At 37.4% G+C, this 24,457-nt stretch overlaps 1 protein-coding gene across 6 annotated transcripts in view; it reads right to left on the bottom strand.

Moving 5' to 3' along the window:
• VAV3 (vav guanine nucleotide exchange factor 3) overlaps positions 1–24,457 on the bottom strand; it is a 439,091-nt gene that overhangs the window by 168,915 nt on the left and 245,719 nt on the right. For all 6 annotated transcript variants that reach the window (XM_072754465.1, XM_072754466.1, XM_025996323.2 and 3 more), the window contains 11 exons: positions 23,859–23,967; positions 22,034–22,126; positions 19,518–19,586; positions 17,525–17,628; positions 16,125–16,224; positions 11,948–12,043; positions 8,478–8,546; positions 6,296–6,382; positions 2,210–2,295; positions 566–698; positions 80–189 (listed from right to left, as the gene is read on the bottom strand). In XM_072754465.1, the coding sequence (XP_072610566.1) occupies positions 80–189; positions 566–698; positions 2,210–2,295; positions 6,296–6,382; positions 8,478–8,546; positions 11,948–12,043; positions 16,125–16,224; positions 17,525–17,628; positions 19,518–19,586; positions 22,034–22,126; positions 23,859–23,967 (1,056 nt within the window). The remainder of the gene's footprint in view (positions 1–79; positions 190–565; positions 699–2,209; positions 2,296–6,295; positions 6,383–8,477; positions 8,547–11,947; positions 12,044–16,124; positions 16,225–17,524; positions 17,629–19,517; positions 19,587–22,033; positions 22,127–23,858; positions 23,968–24,457) is intronic.

The raw sequence follows: 24,457 nt of genomic DNA, 5'->3' as shown, positions 1-24,457 counted from the left end.
GGGCACATTTACTGAGAGTTCATTATTCGTAAGAGATTTCAGTAGTAGAAAGAGCACTTTGAAAAGCAGGAATACTCACAAAGCCATTTCAAACTGTTCCAGCCATTTTTTCTTTAAGTCTTTTGTTTTGCAATAAAATTCCAACCCATTCTGTCCTTGGGTGTGGATGAGGTAGAAGCCGTAAGACCACTGTGGAAATTCAGTCTCGGGTTAGCAGGTCCCGTCAGTAACATCGTGCTTCCTAATTCCCTAACCCACCCCACAGGCACCCACAAACCAATCCTAACATCATCGGCATTCAAGCTACGATCAGATTTCTGTAGTCCACGTCACATCTCTAGCAGCTCTGAGGCCACATGCATCAGAATGCCATGAAGGCACCGGAGATGATCACTGTCAGTGGTGACCCTGTCCGATTATTTCTCACAGAGGCTTGTTCCTAACCAATTTCTAGAAAGACAAAACACCTGCATCGATAAGCCCTCTCACATTAATGCATGAGCATACTTTCCTTGAATATTCAAAGCTATGAGTAAAATATAGTAATTAATTTTCAAAAATTCACCTTTTTATTTTCTTTATCGGTTGTAGGATTGTTGGCTATTTTATACTGCTGAAGATCTATTATTTCCTTCATTTCATAGTTATCGCCTTTCCTTTTACATACAATCACTGCCAAATCAAATAAGAAGATATGCCTAAGAATGAAAGAGAGAGAGAAAGAGATTTAAAATGGTTTTTAAGCATGGATGTTAACTTTTCCTTGGTAAAATCTAATTAAACCGACCAAATATTTTTTTCTTGGAATGAAAAACAAAGGCAGTGTTGCACACAGAAAAGAATGAACTGTGCGTACCCTGGCGCTACCCTTTACTGAATGAATGGCCTTAGTCTACCTTAGTTTCATTAAAAAAAAATATGCAAAATTATAGTAAGAATATGCACAATACATAGTTGCTGTAAGGAACAACTGAGATAAGCCACAAAGTGTCAATGAGCAATTATCTTTTTTTTTTTTTTTTTTTTAGTTTCAAAGCCAAAACATTTACAGAATAGTAATGACAACAATAGCAGTAAACTTCTGATGTTTCTAGGAGTCGGCCAGAATGTGTTAAGAAGTGTCCATCCCTTTCATAAAGATGACTCACTTAATTTAAATCCTCAGGACCATCTGCTGAGGTATTATTTTCATCCTCATTTTATTGGGGAGGAAACTGAGGATTAAAAAAGTTAAGTAATTTGCTCAAGGCCATAGGGCTAATGAGATGAAGAGCAGGATTCACACCCAGATCTAACTGGAACCTGCACTTTTACCCTCTATGTTGCTCCGCATGATTTTATGGACCACCTGAAATGCAAATTGAACAGCGTATGAGCAAAATGTAAACTAGAAAAATTATGTTTATATTTATGGGTTGATATTTCTCTTAACTGCTAAAAACAATGTAACTGGAGAAAAATAAACCTTGTAATCCTATCGTTCAACACTAATATTTTTTATCTTTTCAAAAATTCTAATTAACATGTATGCATTTTAAAATAATGGTAAAGACAATGATACATTCACACAGCTCTAGTCCTGGCATCATTTTCAAAGACTTCTTTCCTGGAGATGCTAAAAAGGATATGGATCTCCTGGGAGCTACCTGTAGAGGCTGGGTATCAAGTTGGAAGCGAAAGCTGACACTGCCCCCTGCTGGCTCACTTTGTCGCTCCAAAGGTTCCAGAAAATGGCCAGTTTAATCAAATGAATCAGATTAGCAATCCTATGTATATAATTTGGGATACCAAGCTAAACTCACTAACCTGAACTTCCCTCAAGAAAATATCATGAAATTTTCCTCACTTAAGACTTCCTTCTTAGGACATCTCGTATTTTTTAGCTGTTTTCAAATGTATCCCAAAAAGAGAAATCTAAAACAATTGTGTTACCTACTACTTTATCTCTACTCTCATTTTAATGTGTCCCTTGGAGCCTCAGCTGACATTCTGTTTGTCATATCCCTTTAAGAACTTAGACAAATCAACAGATACCAGAACAGAGAAGAAAAGACCTAACATATCTATTGGAAAATTTTTAGAAAACCATAGGTTGGTGTGTCTCCTTATTTTTCTTCCTCTGTTTCCCTCCTTTGTCCTAAGAGAATTGTTTTCTCAATCTTCTGATACCACTTATTCTGAAAATCAGTATTTGCTCCTCTTTTCTTACCTTTCCTGTTTCGTATGCTTGTCTAGAGTAGTTATTCGAATTTCACCATCTCCCTGAGGTCGTCCAAAAAGCAAAACTGGTTGGTTCTAAAATATAAAACTTACATGTGTCAGTTTTTTGTAATCATGTAAAAACAAATAAATATTAGTGAGGATATTTGCTAGGGACAGCTACCTTATTACACTACAGGCTTTATCATTTTACATTTTTAGCACACATACCCTAAAAAGCTCAGGTCTACATGATACACTTTTGAAAACAGTCTGTCCTTGGACATCCTTGGGAGTATACTGAGAACATTAATTAATTTTACTTATAACCTGAAGAGGGAAGCTACCAAAAGCAAGAATTAACTGGAAGAATTCAAATCACAACAAAGTTACAGCAACTAACACTTACTGATCACCCACCGTGTGCCAGACACATTAGTAGATATAGGACAAAATAACCCCGGCCTAGTGGGGGAAAAATATTCACAGAAGTATATAATTATAAATGTGCAATAGCCATGAAGAAAGAGTACAGGAAACATGCATGTTTCCAGGGGCTTAATTTGGTCTAGGAAGTTAAGGATAGCTTCCTTGAGCTAAGATCTCAAGAATGAAAAGTATGACTTAATGGTTAAAAATAATGAACCATTTCCCCAGAGGCTGGCAATAAAAAAAAAAAAAAAAGTATTTATGAACACCTACTGTACAAGGTGCTAAGGGGAAAAAGAATTGACTGAAAATTATCATTAGCATCTAGGAAATTACATTCTAATAAAGGAAGCAGCTATGTAATTAACTGTACTACATGAAAGTATAAAAATAGACATTCTCTATCAAGGTCCCCAAGATGTATTTTACAAAATAGAAAACTCCATCCTAAAATTCATAAGGAATCTCAAGGAACTCTTAATAGGTCAAACAATAGGCAAACAACTTGAAAAAGAACAAAGTTGGGGTCTTAGTCTTCCTGATTTCAATACTTATTACAGAACTATGGTCATTAAAACAGTGTGGCATTTGCATAAAGACAGACTTTTAGACCAATGGAACAGAACACCTGGAAATAGGTCCTCATTTATATGGCCACAGGATTTTTGAAACTAGTACTAAGACCATTCAGGGGTATGGGACAGCCTTTTCAACAAATGATTCTGGGGAAACTGGATATGCACAGGCAAAAGAATGAAGTTGGAACCTTACCTTATGCAATATACCAAGCTGATTAAAGAGCTAAAAATATTAAACTCTTATATGAAAACACAAGGGAAAAGCTCTGTGACATTGGACTTAACAATGATTTCTTTTCTTAGATATAACATGAAAGCACTGTCAACAAAAGAACAGTAATTTGAAATTGATCAAAATTAAATCTTTTATGCAAAAGATACTATCAACAAAGTGAAAAGGCAACCTACAGAATGGCAGAGAACACTTTCAAACAAAACGTGTGATAAGAATTGGTATCCAGAATATAGAAAGAGCCCCTATAACTCAACAACAACAAAAGCAAGCAATCCTGATTCAAAAATAGGCAAAGGAATTGAATAGAGACTTCTCCAGAAAGATATACAAATGACCAAAAAAGCATATGAAAAGATATTCAATATTCCTAATCATTAGGGAAATAAAAAGTCAAAACCATAATAGACACTGCTTTGTACCCATTTGGATGGATTGACTTTTTTTTAGAAAGAAGAAGAAAGAAAAGAAAAAGTGTTAGAGAGGATGTGGAGATACTAGAACTTCTGTGATTGCTGGTGGGAATGTGAAATGGGGCAGTCACTGTGGAAAACAATACAGCCAGTCCTCAAAAAATTAAACCTAGAATTACCATACAATGCAGCAATTCCATTTCTGGGTACATAACCAAAAGAAGTGAAAGCAGGGACTCAAGCATGTATTTGCAGACTCACGTTCATAGCAGCATTATTCACAATAGCCAAAAGGGGGGAAGAAACCCAAGTGTCCATCAACAGATAATCAAAATGTGTATATACAATCAATGTTAAATTTTAAAACCTTAAAAAGGAAATTCTTTTAAAAAAAATGAAATACATGCTACAACAAGGATGTATACTGAAGACGTTATGCTAAATAAAATATGCCAGTTACAAAAGGTCAAATATTACATGATTCCATTTATTTTAAGATTTTATTTATTTATTCATGACAGACACGGTGGGGGGGTGGGGGGCGCAGAGACACAGGCAGAGGGAGAAGCAGGCTCCATGCAGGGAACCCAATGTGGGACTTGATCATGGGTCTCTAGGATCACACTACGGGCCGAAGGCGGCGCTAAACCGCTGAGCCACCAGGGCTGCCCTACATGATTCCATTTATACAAGGTACCTAGAGAAGTTCACAAAGACACAAGTAAAATGGTGGTTGTCAGGGGCTGGGAGGAAGGGGGAATGGAGAGTTAGTGCTGAATGGGTAAAGCTTCATTTTTACAAGATAAAGACAGTTCTGGAGATGGACGGTGGTGTCAGCTGCCCAGCTACATGAATGGATTTAATGTCACAAAACTGTACATTTAAAACTGGCAAATGTCATATATATAGTTTACCACACACACACACATACCATGCTAAATAGCTATCCAGGTAATATGTTAAGGAATTATGAAGGGAAAGTAATAATGAGAGATCAGGGAAAGAATTATTTTAGTTGGACCTTGAAGGAATTTGCTAGAAAATAATGGGAAGACATTCTAGGCTTTGAAAATTTATCATCAAAGGCAGAATGATAAAAATGTGTGGCAAATTAGAGACCTTACAACACAGCAGGAGACCTGCAAAGTCAAGTACATGGGCAGGTACTAGCTGGATGAGTTCAGGAAAGTAGCTTAAGCCCAAATCACCAAGGGCTTTAAATATCATGCTGAATCCCAAAGGCAACAGCAAATGTTGACAAGGTTGGAAAGAGAATGAATCGCAAAGTCCATTTGGAAATGCAACTTTGTGAAGGAATGACTGGAGGCTTCTGTGACTGGAAAGGCAGCAGATGGGGTCCTGGAAGGGGGATGTGACTGTACATGTGAAAAGAAACAGGCTCAAGATATTCCAGAGAAGGCAGCAATAAAATTGCTCGACCAAGAAAAGTATCTTTCCTTCAAACAGGCATCTCTATTTTCACTGCCCACAGCTCCATCCAGGCCTCCACCAACTCTTTCTTAAGACCACCACCTCAACAACTTGTTGACTAGCCTGCCTGCTAAAAGGGTTTTCTTGAAATGTAAATCAGAATGAAACTCTCCTACAGAAACCTTTACTGGCTTCCCACTGTAATCACAGTAAAAACCCCGGCTCAGTGCCCAGACCTACAAGGCTGTGGGACATAGTCCTCCCACCCTCCTCTCTCCCATCTCAGACCCATCAGTCTTCCCCTCACTCACCCAGCCACTCTTGCCTTTCAACCTTCTTGAACACCCCAGGTTCTTACCCATCTCTGGACATTTCATTTGCTATGGCTTCTACCTGGAATTTCCTCCCCAGATCTCTGTACCACTGGCTGCTTCTTATGCTTCAGGTGCAAGAGGCAAATGACCCAGAAGAACTTTTTCTAATCATCTTATCTAAACTAGGACTCTCCTTATTGTCCTCTGTTGTCCCGCCCTGTTCACAGCAGAAATCTCAGTACAGCATTTTTAAACTCTCTTTTCACTCCTTCCTCAACCATGAGACCACATTGTTCATAGTTACAGCACCAGCCTCAAGCAAAATGTCTGGCACACAGTAGTCACCCAGTGAATATGTATAAAATTAATAGATTAACAGGAATGAGCCCAGAGTGTGTATATATATGGTAAGGGAAAGAAAAGAAAAAAACTGAACTCCAATGTCTAGAATCTGTACAGCCAGAGGAAGAGGCATAGTGTGATTAAGGAGAGAGAGATAAGCCGTGGTGGAAAGTCCTTACAATGTTACATGTATCGCAGGTGCCACGAGACACCTGTGTGGATGCTGCCAACCAAGAATCAGAAACAAACCTACAACAACAGAAACGTCAAGGTAAACAATCTTTTCTTCAAAAACAACTCGTAGAATGTCCTCTGATTTGTGGGTGAGGGAAGATGGAGAGAAAGATAATTACATACCAGATTTTCTATAGATAGTTGAAACTGTTTAATTTCACGAAGAGTCTCATTATCTCTTTTTACTTCATTCACATATTGTGCCAAGTCCTAAGGAATAAAGGGAAGGGTACAAAAAGAAGTCATGATAAGACTGGAGAAGAGACGAAAACTGAAAGAAAACACATCATTAATTTCATTAGTAGTAAAAGTAATCACCCTAACTTTTCAATGACAATAAAATAAATGTCCAATCAATCAAAGCTGCAACTCAAAAGCCATTTTAAAATGTCTGGAGTACAGCTGGGAAGACTGAAGAGTTGTCATTTACCACACCTCTGAGAAGAACAAGGATAAAAAACAAAAACAAAATCTGCTACCATACACAACAACAAAAGGAAACTAGGTCAGGAGAATGTAAATTCCAGACACGTTAATAACTGACCTTGAGAGAATTACATTTTTACATGGGTGAGAATAAGGTCAATAATGCAATAATGAAGGATTAGCAGGGAGAAAAAAGTAACTAAAAGTTAGACAGTGAATCCAGCAGGACTGTTTTCTGCAACCAGTTAGTGTCTTGGTTCCTAAGAGCATTTGGTCAAGGCAGCCAGTTCAATTTTAAAGACTTAATGAAGGAAAAGCAAAAGAGAGGAGAAAAACCTCAGAGCACCAAAATGAATTAAAAGCAGACAAACAATGCTGGACACGGTTTTCCACGTGCCTTCTTCACCTACTTAAAAATGTCTTTTCTCATATTTGAGGAAACATTAGCTAATCTCTCCATACTGTAAGTTGCTATTTTTATTATATGTGCTCTAGATTTTCCTGTTTTCTGGGTTTTCTTTTTTCTCTACCCTCTTAAATTCATCTGCAACAGCAGGAACAGAACCCTGACCAAAAGCAGTTCCTAACTTTGTTCTAAATGAAAGTCTGACTTTTCAGAGGGTGTATCTATAAATGACTTTTTTTAAAAATTGGGAACTTTGTATGACTTCTGAAAACAGTAACAAATAATTGTGTGATATTTCCTGCCAGGGTACTAAAATCAGCTCAACAGCAGAGCTAATGCTGAAACCACACAGGGACTCACTCAGAGAAGTCATTATTAGCACTGCTCTGAGTAGAGTCATATTGGCATTTTGTTTGGAGAACAAATATCTGCATGTGTTTTAAGGTAGGGGCACGTATTTCTAAGTCAATGTTCAACACCACGTAGAGACTGAGGTTTTACAGATTCCCCAATATACTTAAAAGTCTGCCTTTATCTACGTCTAGTTCTTGATTTTCAGATTTACCTACAATAGAAACCCAAACTGAAATCCACTTGTGGCATCCACAGAGGTAAGCGGGACAGATACCCTCCCTTGAGGAAAAGAAGTCCCATTGGTGTTCTGAAGTCACCAGCTGACCCGCTGCTTACACAAGCCAACAGTTTTCTACTAGTCACCACAAAAGGAATGTGAAATAAAACCATTAAATCATTCCCAATGGTAATAAAAGTTGTCATACTTTCATAAATAGCAAAAGCTATCTTAATACACCTCATGGTTTTATGTATCTTTGTCTAACAATTGAATTCATGCAGGGATATCTATTTTCAGTTAAAAATATCCATTTCTCTGGGGCACCTGGGTGGCTCTGTCAGTTAAGCATCTGACTCTTGGATCCCCGGGTGGCGCAGCAGTTTGGCGCCTGCCTTTGGCCCAGGGCGCGATCCTGGAGACCCGGGATCGAATCCCACGTCAGGCTCCCGGTGCATGGAGCCTGCTTGTCCCTCTGCCTGTGTCTCTGCCTCTCTCTCTCTCTCTCTCTCTCTGTGTGTGACTATCATAAATAAATATAAAAAAAAAATTTAAAAAAAAAAAGCATCTGACTCTTGACTTCAGCTCAGGTTAGGATCTCAGGGTCATGAGGTCAAGACCCGCATCAGGGTCCATGGGCTTGGTGCTCAGCAGGGAGTTTAGTCTACTTGAAGATTTTCTCCCTCTGCCCTCCCCCGACTTGTGCACACTCTCTCCCTCTAAAATAAGTAAATAAATCTTTACAAAAAATATCCACCTCTCCCCACCAAATGCAAAGCTATACTAATACTTAACATGCTATAACATATTAGCAAATCACACGTATTTATTAGCAATTTGTACTTTCTTGTTTTTAGGCAGGAATAAAAAATACAAAGAAGTTAATGACACCTTTGCCTTACCTTCATTGCATCAAGAGCCAGTTTCAGATTTGCCTTCTCCATAGGATCAGTAGTATGTTTGACCAATTCCTATTTGGAAGACACAGTTCAATAATACTTTCTTCAATTAAAACCAAAATATCAGAAAGAAAATATTTTTTAAAATAATGCATTTTTATCACTATTTATACCATAATGTAATAAATCTGGTACAACCTAACTAGGTTCTGTTTTCATTAAAAAAAAAAAAAAATCTCAAACTGGGCAGCTCAGGTAGCTCAGCGGTTTAGCGCTGCCGCCTTTGGCCCAGGGTGTGATTCTGGAGACCCGGGATCGAGTCCCACGTCGGGCTCCCTGCATGGAGCCTGCTTCTCCCTCTGCCTGTGTCTCTGCCTCTCTCTCTCTCTGTGTCTCTCATGATTAAATAAATAAAGCATTAAAAAAATTTTTGAAAGAATTCTATTCCCTGCCATTACACTGACATCCTTCTCAAAGGTCATGGAAGGTCCCTTCATTGCCAACTGATTCTGATGGTTACTCCTCTCCCTTGGCTTCCGGGATATTAGAATCTTTTGTTTGTTGCTATTATTGTTGTTGGTTAGTCCATCTTAAATTTCTGCCTATTCACCAGTCTTTCATACCTTCTTCTTTATCTGCAACTTGGAAAGTTACCATTCCCTAGATTTACACCTTAGTCTTCTGTTACTCTTCCTAAACATACTCTACAAATTCTATCACAACCATTGCCATAATGTCAACGCTCACCTAATAAGACAATCCCTCTCAAAGCAATGTGCTCAACCCAGAACTCACGGAGTCCCAGACTCTTCTGTCCAATTAAACAGTTCTACCTGGGTATCTATCTCACAAGCTCGTCTAACCCAACAATTCCAAACTTAAGGCACCTTTACCCACAACTCTACTCTGGTTCCTGTTTATGCTTTATTGAATGATGGTACCTCCATCAGTGGAGTCACTTAAGCCAAAACCTAAGAAGTGTCCCAGGTACCCCTCTCCCATACTATGTTCCGATGATACTGACTTTGACCTTTCCCCTGGAAACCATCCTCACTGCCACTACACTGGTTCAAGCCCTTATGCTTTTTCAAATGGGTTATTATAAATGGGCCTTTGACCTGTAGCCTCTCTGGACTACACTCTATTCATTCTATTGACAGCAGAGCTGGGTTTCTAATATATAAATTGGATTCTGTCTCTACCCTATTTAGACTTTTGTGATGCCCACGAAAGCTTCAGCTCGGCATCCATACCTCTTAGATCCTCTGTGGTCTGAATTCTGCAAACCCATCCCAACTTTTCTCTCCACTCCACCCAAACAACCTATATCCCATCCACACTAAATTAACCGCAATTCTCAAAATACATTCTACTGTCTGATCTCATTAGGCACACTGTTGGCTCTCCTTGATATACTTAACGGAACTCTTACTGCTCCCTTCACAACCAGTTCAAGAATCACTCAAACATTTTTGCTGAGGTCCATATTAATAGTGTTTCTAGTTATAAAGAGGACCTATAGCCATTAGATTTTTAAGTATAATAAACTTGTCCAAGTGATATTCTTTTATTTCTATTTTTACTTTTCCTTTATTAAATAATGATATTAAATTATTCTCAGTTTCAAATCCCTCACTCTCAAATATTCTAATTTTATAAATCTGGGATTTCAAACCATAAAGCATTTCAAAAATTATTTCCCCATTAAAGTACAGCAGTAAGTAGGAAATGCTCAAATTCATTTATTCAACAAATGTCTAAACATTAGACAAATTCTACCCTACACTATCAAGATGGAAAAACATTTCTAGGGCAGCCCCGGTGGCTCAGTGGTTTAGTGCCACCTTCAGCCCAGGGTGTGATCCTAGAGATCCAGGATCAAGTCCCACGTCAGGCTTCCTGCATGAAGCCTGCTTCTCCCTCTGCCTGTGTCTCCGCCTCTCTCTCTCTCTCTCTCTCTCTCTCTCTCTCGGTCTCTCATGAATAAATAAATATATTTTAAAAAACCACACATTTCTATAATTTTGTCTATATGTGGTGCCCCAAATAAAAACTTCCCTATTTTAAAACATCATAAAACTAAAAATTCTTTAGAAATTTAAAATATAAAACACTCCAGGAGGAATTAAGAAAAAAGTCTGCTCAATTTCAAAAAGGTATAGCTAGGATCCCTGGGTGGCACAGCGGTTCGGCGCCTGCCTTTGGCCCAGGGCGTGATCCTGGAGACCCAGGATCGAATCCCACGTCGGGCTCCCAGTACATGGAGCCTGCTTCTCCCTCTGCCTGTGTCTCTGCCTCTCTCTCTTTCTCTGTGTGACTATCATACATAAATAAAAAAAAAATTAAAAAAACAAAAAGGTATAGCCAAAAAAAATAATAAAAATAATAAAAAAAAAGTTATAGCCATATTTTATGCTTTTATAAGTCTCTCTAGAACTTTATAAATGACCATAATAGGTATTTCTTGAAAACTGCACCTTTTAAATTCTTCAATTGACATTTGACTATACCAAAGTTACAAAATAAATTATCTTATTTTGGACATGTTTTTGGTTTCATGATGTCCCAGAAACTGATTGCTTATGTCTTCCTTATTATTTTTTCATAAAATCCAATTTGATTAAGTTGCTTTGAGTTTAGGTCTCATAAATGTTTTAATGCATTTTAAAGAAATAATCAGGGTTTGAATTTTTCTGATTTCTCAGTAGAACAAAAATAGAGATGACTAATAATTTTGCAACTACAGTCCAAGGAATTTAATATACAAGATGTATAAAGCGCAGCAGACTCAAAATTGTATTTCACATACAGGTAGTAGATCTTTTTAAAATGACATTTCACAAGCATCAGCAGAGTTGACAGACTAATACTGTAAGACATTTCCTTGGAGCAGAACTAATGAGCCTCCTGGTACAGCCATCAAATTAAATTTATAAGACTCTCCACCCTCATTAGAGGACTAACTGTGGAAACCATAAGCTTTGTGGTTATAACAAGAATCACTTCAAAATAAATGTACTCTTATTATAATTTACTACAGCAGAAAGCAGCATGGAATGGGACAGAACTTAGTTTATGGTTATAACGCAAAAAGTCCAAAACACTTGACCTGCCAAAAACCAGGGGTATTGCAGCTTTGAGATTCTAACAAATGATTCCCGCTAACCAAAGAAGACTTGGTCAGAGGCATCTTTTCATTCTGTCTTGTTTTTTTTTTTAGATTTTTTTGGAGCCAGTTCTGTTTGAAGGACACCAAAAGTGACTTTGTGCAAGATACAGAATCATCTTTGCTAAAAGGAAGAAAAAGATTCCAGCTGTTCCGTTAGTTCCCACTTAGTTATACTCATCATTGAAAATCTAAGGGGATAATGACCCCAGACATGGAGTATCTGGAGCATAATTGATGCTGCATGAATATTTTGTTAAATGAATAAGTGAAAAAATAAACAAACTGATGGTTTTAAGTTACATACCTGGAGGAGAAGGTGATACTTTAAAACACGCTGCATAGGAACCACAAGCAAATCTCGAAGAGTGAATTTTCCATTATTTGCTCTTTTGGAACATTCCTAATGAAATGTTTTTTAAAAACTTTTTTTAAAACTTTGTTAGTTTTATCAAAGGGAGTCATGAAGCAAACATTAAAAGATGTCGAGGCCATAAACAAAACTGTTAATATAATAAACATCCTGTTATTTTCCTTCTTAATAATCCCTTCTGAAAATAAAAAGTATCTAATAAAAAAACAAAAAAACAAACTTTGTAGCATTTCAACTCTAAAATGAATCATTAAGTAGAACTACATTAGCATGAAATTTATTTTCTCTAATGGCCCTCTAGGGTCTTCTTCTACTAACCCTTCTAGCTCTACCTTCTACTAGTTACCCATAGCCAGCCTATGGGCCAGGCATCAAGAAAAATGATACTCCTCAAACTGGCCATGTGCCTTCCCCACTGGCATGTCTTCGTTCATTCTGTTCTTTCCAACCATCATGTGCTTTGTCCAGTTTCCAAAAAAAATCCATCCTCTTCAAGAACTATACATCAAGGCCTTTTGTGATAATCCCAATCAAAACTGTGTTCCCTCTCTATGCCTTGTGTGCATTTTAACTGTTGTTGTATGCATATCTTCCCCAATATATCTTATATAGCTTTAAGAATCTAGTCTTGCTTAATAAGTATTTGTGAAACTGAATGAAATGGAATGATCAATTCTAAAAATTTGCTAATAAACTTACTATTGGATTCAAAGTTTCAAAAGCCTCATTAAAAAAAAAACTCACATTCTCCTTTTTCAAAAGTTTATCTAAAAATAGTATTGACTTGTGTTCTTTTGACATTACCTAGGACTTTGAGGAAAGTACTTGGAAGTATCAAAGAATGAATTTAAATCAAGGCTTGGCTGCATGACCTTGAACAAGTTGCTTTTTCTGATTTTACTGTTTCTCACACATTTGTGATCAAATTTTAAAAAATAACAAAGTTCCATAAAATTATTGTTAGTTAGAAACTAAGTCCAAAACCCTCAAACAACTGCACATCCCAGAACAAGGAATTTTCCAGTTCATAGAAAGAGTTGCATTCAAGAAAATATTGCTTTGTTCATAAGTTTGTTTCCTCTTTGCCTACACTTAGCTTTCTGGCACATGGAAAGATATATTATCAGGAGCTATAAAGTAAACTCCATTAGTTCTAATGACCATAGTGACTTAATGAGTATTTGATTACAGGTCTTAAGCAAGAACTGGGGACATCTGGACATGTTAGCTCGTGTCTTGTCAATTGCTGCAGTTCACTAGGAAGAATAACTATTTCAACTGATCTCTTGCTTCTACAGATTGTAGAGAGTTCTGGATCATGGGTCTCAAATAGGAGGTTAAGCTGTTAAGATTATTGTAATGAATGAGTCTCATCTCCCTAGCTGCATTTTAAGCTCCGTGGAACTGAGGTTATATCTTATACTTCATGTATATACATGCCATTTTAGCAGTGTTAGGGAGAGAAATGCTATACATTTAAAATTCACTTTGTCATGTTATAGAAGTCAGTTTAAAACTGCTGGGGAAATAATTAGTTCCTTGAAGTTCTTCGAAGTTACAGTCTCAGGAAGCAAAAAAAAACTAACATTGCTGGCATTTCCTATAACAAGGGGCAGTCTGAGTCTGAGATGTAAAATGCTTATTAGTATTGAAAGTAAATAAAGGGTAGAAATGAGTCTTCCAAAACATCCAGTCACATGCTTAGTTGAACTCCAATTCTACCTGAGAAGAAACTAAACAGAATAGAGATGAGCCAGCTTACAGGACAAGATAAAGAGACTCTGTTACCTTTGCCCTATGTTATCTTGGTTCCAAAGTAGAGAAGAAAAAAGACAAAAATCAGTAAGAGCAAAAACAACCACACAACTGAAGACATGAGGAGCCTGGGTGGCTTGGTCAGTTAAGCTTCAGATTCTGGATTTCGGCTCAAGTCATGATCTCAGGGTCATGGATCCTGCCTAAGATTCTTTCTCTCTCCCCATTCCCTCTGCTCCTCCTCCCATTCATGCGCACTGTCTCTCAAAAATAAAAAATAAGAAACTGAAGACATGAAGGGGGCAGACACATGGAGAATAGGGCAACTTTCCCTTTATCATGCCAGGAGTTGCAGAGGACAGTCCCAGCAAAGAGTATCTGTTGAGGTGTCACAGTGTCTATCAAATACTTGCAGATCAGGGCCTTGGTCAAGAGTAGTGACTTTTCAGGCCAAAAAGGACAGCCAGCAGCTTCTTGCCCTGAGCCTTTCAAACTCAGCCTCAGGTTCCCTCTTTCCCTCAGATGGATAGTGATCACACAAACTATGTTCCTAGAGTCCCAGAGTACGTCATAGGCAGGCCTTTGACAAGGACTCTGAAGGAAAGGAGAGGAAGGAACACCCAAATAATGCTGAGAATAAGGGAGATTTGGTTGACAACATGCAGACTCCTATCCTGAGCCAGAGTTTCATATCTTTGTTTAAAAATAAAAACAAAAAAGACTGCTCTAATGGTAGCTCTGTTAGGAACTAGTTGTGTAAGTTGTACAGTTTTATCTTACCATCACAATTCAATTTGAGTCAAGGTAGCTTACAGCTTTATACTTCTGAGGCTCTGTTCTCCCAAGAGAAGCAAGAACCCTTTACACTAGCATGGTTTGTGATGTTATTTCGTGGTGACTCAAGTCACCCGCAGACATTAAGTCTGCATCATCAGATCACTGTGAGAAGTAAGGGTGAAGGTCCGTGATAGAGAGCTAGCACAGTCACTCAATAGCCTATTAGATATGGAAACCTCCTAACCAATGGTTCCCTGTTGTGGGAGTTATGAAGTCATACCAAATATGCTAAAAACAATGAAAGAGTTCTAATTTGAAAATCATGTGCCTCTTTTTTCCCCCTTTCATCACCTGATTTCACTGCTAAATTGGACAAAGACAGCAAAGGGGACACTAGAGAGTAAACTAAGCCAAACACAGCCATTTAAGAGTTGACTGTGTATCTCTACCCAATATTTAAGAAAATTCAAACATATGGATAATATATTTGGGATGATAATTCATATAACATAAATAAACTTTTACAAAAGTTCTTTGAAAGTACAAACACTTCTTGTGAAAAAGAAGGAAAAATGATATACATTTATAAAAAATTACGCAATTTCCAGATTTATTTCCCATTGCTCCCACGTGTTCTGTTTATTCTGGTCTACTCTCATTTCTCAAACTTTGCCAACTCATCTGGTCAGTCATGCTTATCTGGGAGAATGCTCTCCATGGACTCTCCACTGTCAAGACTCACCCCATTCTTCCGTAAGCTAATTCAAATACTACCTCTTCAGAGAAACCTCCCGCATTCTACCTGTACTGAAGCGATCAATCTTACTCATGGAGCCTTACTACTGCTGATCACATACGACTTAATCATAGTTGTGCCTGTTTCATCTTCCCTCTTATGGGCAATATCCATCCATGCCCTTTTTATATGCCTGTTCGTAAACATTTAAATCTACATGTACGTTATCTTCCATATATCTTACTTATTATCTTATGCCTCTTTCTACCTAGGTGACCTTGGGCAAATTACTCATAATCTCTCTGAACCTCATCCATAAGGGAAGAAAATTAACTGTGTATCTCTCACAGAGTCATAAGGATCTAACTAGATAATGCATGTAAAACATAGAGCCATAAGTCGTAGATTTTACTGTTATATTATTATCATTTTATTATTTCATAGAGTTAGCTATTAAAATATTTTATAAAGTTGATATGAAATTATATTTAGAATACATAGGGAAATTTATTATTGCACGGATCTTGAATTTTTATTTTTTATTCTTATTCTTTTTTTGGTTGAGTATGTTTCATTAGTTTCAGGTGTACAACTTAGTGATTTGACAAGTTTATACATGATGCTATGTTCACTGCAAGTATAGCTACCATCTGTCTCATTATATCGCTATTACAAAATCACTGACTGCATTCCTTATGCTGTGCTTTTATTTCCATGAATTATTTATTCCATAACTGGAAGCCTGTATCTCCCTCTCCCCTTCACCCATTTTGCCCATCCCCCACCTCTTTCCCCTTGCTTTTAGGTGTATCTTTATTTCATAAACAAAAAATAAACAGGTACCTCTAATTTCAGTTTTACATCTTCTTTTGTCTTAGAAATGTTATCTAAACTAGAGATGGCCGACTCCACTCCACTGCAGTACTGTCCATAAATAACCAACCTGAAAAGGAAAAAGAGAAATTTGTAGGACAAAAAAGCAAGAATAAAGTGGAAGGGGAAGAAGCAGAATTCCCATCTATTTAAAACCACAGTTAGGGGGAATCAGAGCAAATCTCACTTGTCCTGTATCTCCACCTGCCTATGTGACCCTTGGCAAATGACTTACAATCTCTCCGAGCCTCCGCTTTCTCATTTCTTCTAAACACATACCACATGTACAATCACAGAATAGGGGTCACTCATATTATGCTATTAAAAGGGCTAATTTTTATTTCTAAGTTTTAATGGGATTGATGCCATGTATATTTTTATAGCAGGTAAATTTTACAAACCGGCTTAATGACTTAATGTTGAGTACACATGAATATCACAAAACCAAAATTAAGAGGGTCTGTTTTATGTTCCTATTAGAGATCAACTTTTGACTGTTTATGCACACTCAGGAACAGTTTTACTTTATACTACAATTTTATTTAATCACTACTCATGACTCTACTCATTAACAAACCTCCTACTCTTTCCTGCTTTTTTAATTAAGGAAAACACATTATCTGAAAATTGGGAATGGATGAGAAGCCTGAATTGTGCTGGATGGAAGATAATTCGTACTGCATGGAGTCTGAGGCCACTTCAGGAAGGGTAGCTCTGGAGTGATATAGATATTTTACAAAGAGGTTGGGTAATTTATTGTCTCCTTCAACTCTCCATTGAGGGCAAAAAAACTGCTAATGAGTTCATGTTTATCTAACTTGTTGATGCAAAGCAATTCATTAGCTAGTACTAAGTCAGTACTAGGAACTGCAGTGCTTGATTTAAAAAGAGAGAATGATATTTTAAGGGAAATTCCTCGGTACTTTAACTCACATGAGTTGTTCAGAAGATTTTTTTTTTCAGACTTAGAAAGGGAAACTGCCTCAAAGAGAGAATTATAAAATATGGGAGTGGGAACAAGCACTAGGCACCACCTAATCTACCCCTAACATTTAAAGATGAAGAAAAGGAGGCTGAGAGAATTAAAACGACTTCCTAAAAACTAACTACAGAACTCAGACGTAAAGGGTCTGTAAAAGAACCTGAACCTTCTGACTTGGCCATGCAACTCTGGATCCTTTCTTTTTTCCTCCTTTTTCTTGACACACATACAGAACTCAAACTATTGCCCATAAACAGCCCCATGTTCTAATTACTACTCAGGTGGTATCTTAATGGACAGTAGGAATAGCTGTTTATGAGCAATTTTAATGCTAACCCTCACTATAATCACAAATTGATAGCCACAAAATTTGGAAGTTAGCAGGTACCTTTCCTTGTAGTTAATGAAAACTTGATACAAGTTCTGGTCATTTTTATTTACAATGGAATCATGAATTTCTTGCATTAGGTTCCGATGAACTTTTACAAGTTCCTTAGGAAAGAAAAGAAAACAAAATCAAAGGAAATTAGAAATCAGGATCCTCCTCAGCAAAAAACCAACCACACCCCAAACCTAAAATCCCTATGATTTCCTAAACTTGTCATTCAAGGATATGCTGAATGCCCTCAACACATAAACCTGCTATCACAGATAAGCAGAGGAGGAAACAGAGGAGGGGAAAGGGAGGAGAGGGAGGGGAGAAAAAAGAGAAAGGAGAAAGGAGAGAAGGGGAGGGAATAGTAGAGAGAGACAGGCCAAGTACACAGAAAACAGCAGCTTCAGATTGGACTTGAATCGTCAGTGTCCTGTGGTGGGAGAAATTATCTCACTACTTATTAAAGGGTAATTTATTCCTTGTATAAAAATATGTACAGCTTATTTTCATTATAATCACTTTAATTTTTTAAATAAAACTATCCAAGTGCTTAATGTTTTATTGATGGAATAAAGTAATGATTCATGTCCTTGGGACATAAAAATGTAGATTTGCACTCTGGTCAATTAGTGGCATCCTGGTGCTAAGCTAACAATAATCACACTAAATTACTTGAAACCAGACAACTAATGGCATAAATAAAGTGCAGACAAATTGTACTGGGCAGTTTACTAGAGCAACTCAGAAGTCAGAATTTCACCTTTTTCCTGATAAGCAAGTAATTTTCAGTAAGGCAGTAAATACATGTCAGAGCCAGGAAATGAGGAAATGCTAACTAAGGTGCCAACGCTCCCATTATCTCTTCCTTGTACCCTGGTACAGATACTGACTTCACAGCATGCCCTTTCCTTAGCAGGGTGGAGAGGTACCAGAATATGTTTACCCTGTCATTTTATTGAGGAGTAGGGAAAAGCTGTAAGATTAAGGACTGTCATATGCGTCCTATGTTACACTGTCCGTCTTATAGTGGTTCAAGATCCTCCTCTTCCAACAGTGTGTGGTTTGCTTCATGCTAAATGTTGATCTCATAGTGTGACTTTTTTTCTTCCTGCTATGCTATGAACCAAAGAGAATATCTTCGTCTGGCCCAAATCAGGGACGAGGATAATAGCCAGCTAACTGACTGATACACATCAACGCTGAACATAACAGAACCAAAATAGTAGGGAACTTTCATGTAAAATGAGCAAGCTTGTGCACAAAAGCTATATATTAAAATCCAAACCAGTTTTAGGGATTTAGGAACTTGAATCTTGCCTAGTATGACCTCACTTGGCACAGCATTTGGTTTGTTTCAATGCTTCTAGGTAACTATCCTAAAGGATAGTTATAAGATAGTATAATCTATCCTAAAGGATAGATTATAAGATAATCCTAAGGGGCTCTGAAATTCAAAATGCATACATAAATGTGAAAAAAAGCTCCTCACCTCTAACTGCTAAAACGGACTTTCAAATCCTGAGACAGTAGTGTATTTCAGAAATGGGAGTTAAGGTTAGTACAATTGGAAGCAGAAGCAGAAACCACCACAGAACAGAGGCCAGGGAAGTGGAGGAAACTGATGCCCTCAAGACAGTGCCTACAGGACGGGGTTGAAGGGCTGCAGTAGCAATAGATCAGGGAGTGGGGCCTAAGGGGGCTCCCACAAGACAAAGAGAGAGTGGTACCAGGGATTCTTTAACTCAGACTACCTCTTCCTGACAAGCAGTTAAGGATATACATGAATCTTATCCATGTGTGCTGAGCTTGCATTTTGATTGATTTTGGTTGAAGATAGGACATATCCTTTATTTCTAGAAAATAAGGATATAAGAACTCAGGAGGCAAAAAATAGAGTTAAGATTCTTAAAGAATCAGGAAAATGTTAAAATAGAAATCTGGAACCCAATAAGATGGAGATTTTACAGAAGTATACCACAATTTTAGCTAGCATATTTTTACTTACAGGAATGTTGATGAATACTGAATCAAATTCTGCTGCTGTCAGAAATCTTTTCAGTGGTGCCATGAAATACTACAAGGATAGAACAGACAAGTAATGATTAAGCACAACTTATCCTGATAATAGTTTTTCATCCACAAAGAATATATATTAAAAGTATGTATTAAAAGTCAACTGTTTATCCATATAATGAATACCAAGAAAAAAGCAGAAACTATTTTCTCTATCTTAAAGATTTTATACCTGAATAGAGATGTAAAGACAAAGTTGAAGTATAGAATAAAAGGTTTTGGCAATAAATACTTGTAAAAGTAAGAAAAAAAGAACACTATTGCCTGAACTGGCAAAAAAAAAAAAAATATATATATATATATATATATATATATATATATTTTTAGTATTTTGGAGATATAGGACTAATACTAAATATCCCTCAAATGCCTTATGGAGATTCTAGATCCTGAGATCAATTATCTACTTGTGTAATTTATGATCATCCCCTTCATTCCTTGAGAATTTTAGTTCTTGGCTTGCCATATCTCTTTCCATTAACACTCCAATGTCCATTCCTGGCAATCTCAGTATTTGTGCAGATGATCTTTCCAATAGCCTGGCCTTTCAGTTTCTTGACTTCCAGTAGTCTTGTGTTCCATCCTAGGTCAGCTCCCTCTTCTGGTGGTCATAACCCAAGACCTTCTCATTATCAACAACTGAAATCCTCTATAGAATTAATTTCAGCCGGGGATCCCTGGGTAGCTCAGTGGTTTAGTGCCTGCCTTTGGCCCAGGGCATGATCCTGGAGTCCCGGGATCGAGTCCCAGGTTGGGCTCCCAGCATGGAGCCTGCCTCTCCCTCCTCCTGTGTCTCTGCCTCTCTCTCTCTCTCTATGTCTATCATAAATAAATAAATCTTTAAAAAAAAAAAGAATTAATTTCAGCCAATCAATTCTCTAACCACAACCTCCTACCTTTACAGCTTGTTCCTGCATGGAATTCTTCAACCTCAGTGGATCTGCTAATCCACTGAACATCCCGGGTCTCTCAAGTCCTCACTTCCGTCCCTACTCAGTTTACATTCAGTAAACCATCATCAGAATCTCTTCCTTGCGTATACCCTTACCCTCTACTCTCCTCTTCCACTCTGCTTTTCTGGAAGAAGAAAAACCCTAGTTAAATCTACAACCCTGGTTGTACCCATACCTAAGAAGTTAAACATGAACTAGATTGATAGTCTAATTTACAATTGAGCCTGTGATACTGCATGATCCTAATACATTTCCCTAGCCAATTTACTCCCACCCCTCTCCCAAACAACTTTTCCACACCTTCAGCTCTTTTCCTAAATGGCCAAAATTTTCTCCTGGTTCTCATTTTCCTGACCCCTAAATATGGAAGTTGCCAGAGGTGGCCTCAAGCCTCTCCTCTATCAGCATTCATTTCCTAGATGAATTCATTCAGTACTACGGCCTTAGATTCCACTGCATAATGATAATAGCCCAATATATTGGTCAGTTCAACTTTTCCCCTTAATGCCAGCCTCATATCTCTAACTCCTTCTTTAACACAGCCCCTTGGAAGCTAAGAGGTATTGCAAACTTAGTACATTACAACAGACTAGTGATTCCCAAAGCTGTCCTCATCTCAGTAATAATCTTCACCACTCATGCAGTTATTCATGCTATAAACCTAGCACTTTTGATTGCTCTCTTTCCCATATATCCTTCACCTAACTCATCTAATCCACTTGGCCCTACTTTCAACATTTATTCAGAATCTGACCGTTTCTTAACAGCTCTACAAATACCACCATGTTCTATCAATCTAATTACTGCAATATCTTTCTAACTTTTCTCCCAAAAACTCAGAACAAGCTGTGAAAAACTTACATTAGATCATGTCACTTCTTCTACTCACACATGCCAGCTTTGAGCTAGGTGTTCTCCATGCCCCCTACCTGATGTGGTGGCTCATCAGCTCTCTGCTCTCGCTGTTTCTACCACCTGGGCTATTGCTGTTCCTTGAAACACACTGAACACGGTCTCATCCGAAGGCCTTTCTCCCAGAAACTGTCATCTCTGGGATGTTGGCATGACTTGCTCCCTTAATTCCCCCAGCTGCCTGCTTAAGTGTTATCTTATCACAGAGGCTGTCCATTATCACTTTACATAAAATACCAGCCCAGGTCCATCACTCTTTATCCTTTCCTTGATTTTTCTTAAAAAAATTTCTCACCACCTGGCACACTTATTTGCTTAAATTATAAACTGTCCCATGAGAGAAACTATCATGAGAACCAGGGTTTTGTTGTCTTTCTTGCTATATCCTTAGGGTCTAACACAGTGCTATTTAGATGCTAAGAAACCAGTAGCTAGTTATGGAATGTATCAATCTGCTTTGAGATCTTTAAATCCAAAGTCCTACTGAAACTCAGAAAACACACACACAGTAGACACAGTAAGTTTAATATATTAACTATAAGATGAAGTACTTAGGCATCAAAAATAGTACCTGATAACTTACTTTTTCTATTGACTCCAATGTTTCTGTGTATTTTTCTTCTGTCTGCTTAATTTCTGCTAGGCAGCAACTTCGTATGTCATTTTCTGGACATTTCTGCAATTACAGTTATCAAAAAAATTATTTAAACATATGTATTAATCTCTCTGGGAGTATGTAGAAAGAGCTCAAAATCACTGATCTTAAGCTTTCCATTCTAATAAAATACATAACTAAAAGATATATTTATTGCATTTACAAAATATCTGTTAAGATGTTGAACCATGTAAATGAGAAAGTTTTAAATAATTAAAAATAAACAAGTATAGACATTCTATATTGAAAACATGTCTTTCCTTGTAAATGTCATTGAATCTAGAAACATCACATATGGTGTAATGTAGTTTTCTTAATGTACAGCATACTTTACAAGTGCTATAGAAATACCTGCAAAATAACAAAAGGATATTTGATAAATAGAAGTATTAAGATACTTTTTTTTTTTAAAGAATCAACATTTTGGGTTTGGCTCTCCTACTAAGTGGAGGTAGTAGAGCCTAATTATGAAGATCAAAGGTGTGAGGATACAAAGAACTGGGTTCAAGTACCAGTTTTTCTGTTATTAGCTTGTTATTGTGAACAAGTTACCTATTTTCTCTGTGTCTCAGTTTTCTCATCTACAAAAGAGAGAGAATCACAGTTCTAACCCCAAGGAACTGTAAATGAGGTAACCTGGTAAAGCACTTAGCCCCCTGAGGAGCACACAAGAAGGGCCTACGCATCTAAATTATCATTGCCTAACCATCCCATAGTCACAAGCCAGCACTGTCAGCTGAATGGAGAGCTGCCCCTGGGAGATGCACTCAAGAATTTGCTGGTACCCAAAGCAGATGATAATTATAGGAGAAACAGATGATAATGTCACCTAAAAATACTCAGAATCCTGCCACAGGCAGCCTGTCAGCTCATACAGTGGGTTAGAGCGCATTCATTATGTTTCCCAAACAGACCAGGTAACTTGTTTCCATCCCACAGAAGCTACTGCTCTCTGTCTGGGGCACTGGACAACCCTCTAGCCTTTTATTAAAGGCAACTATAAAGAGAGCTGAGGAAATTCATTAAAGCACAGAAAAACCACCACTGAGCTGATGAAGAAAAAGCTTTTGTATAAAAAAAAAAAAAGACTCTAATTAATAAAAGCCTAAGCAATCAGGATTTTTTTTTTCCAGATTACAGGTGAGAAAACAATTCAAAGTAATTCTCTCTCAATGTTTTAGATATTTTAATGGCAGATAAGACCTTTGTGGGCACATATTGACTATGGACGATATCAGAAACTAAGTTTATAAAACAATAAAAGTTCCAGAAGCCCTTTAGTGAAACAAAAGAAAAAATGCCTCTTCTTACACCCCTAATAAATATGAAGAAACATTCCTTAACATATATCTAATGCTACATCAAGTTTAAAGAAGCCTTAACTGCTTTGTTTAAAAAAGATTTCATGATAATAAAATTTCATGATTCCCTGGAATAACGTTCTGTTGCTACTCTGCCACTATTTAGCTGGGTGACATATCATTTCCCTCAGACTTGCATTCCTTACAAGTAAAATGCAAGGACAAGACCAGAGATTCCCTACGGTTGTTTTGAACTGTAAAATGTCATGTTTATGTATTTCCAAATGCAGTAAATCTTAATTATACAGTTGAAAACTAGCAAAAGTAAAAAGAAAAAAAAACTATTGCAGTACAAGTTACATAAATAATCACACGAATCAGTCTTGCAAGGAATCAGTATCCTAATAAAACAACTCAAAGTAACTTAAAACATAAGGCAAGTGAGAGCCTACAGGTTGATGTGCTTCCTCTGCTTTCATTAAGTCCTCGTAGACTTCTCCACCTTCGTCCTCCCCATAAACACAGTCGTAGAGACCTTCTTCATCATCCACATGCGTTTCACTAAAACAAAGGGTATGATACTCTGGTCATTTTCTATTATGCAGTAAATGCAATAGCTACAGCCTAGTAGGAAATCCAGAGAGGAAATAAAACGGGATTCACAGAAAGAGCAAAAGGTTTTACAGTTCTTTCCCTCCTAACCAGAACAATGCCCAAAAACGGAATCCACCAAAGACGGCAGTGACAACATGCCCTGGTATTTCCTATGTACATGCACACAGATGATCACTCTGCACACACGATCTCATGTGGTTGGCTCATGCCCAGTATTCACTGTGTTATCAAGCAGGCATTATTATTTAATCCATTGTAGTGATAAAGTAGTCGAAGAGAACTAAAGGTTATTTATTCGACTTGCCTGTGGAAACACAGCTAGTCCATGACAGACCTGGATTTAAAACTGAGTCTGTCTTATGTTCTAAATGTTTTAATCACTCTATCCTACTGCTCATTTTTCCTATGGTAAGGCCTGGGATTGATCATTTAGATT

Source organism: Vulpes vulpes, chromosome 3 (assembly GCF_048418805.1).
Source record: "Vulpes vulpes isolate BD-2025 chromosome 3, VulVul3, whole genome shotgun sequence".
Taxonomy (NCBI): Eukaryota; Metazoa; Chordata; class Mammalia; order Carnivora; family Canidae; genus Vulpes; species Vulpes vulpes.
This window is presented reverse-complemented; position numbering and strand designations above follow the sequence as displayed.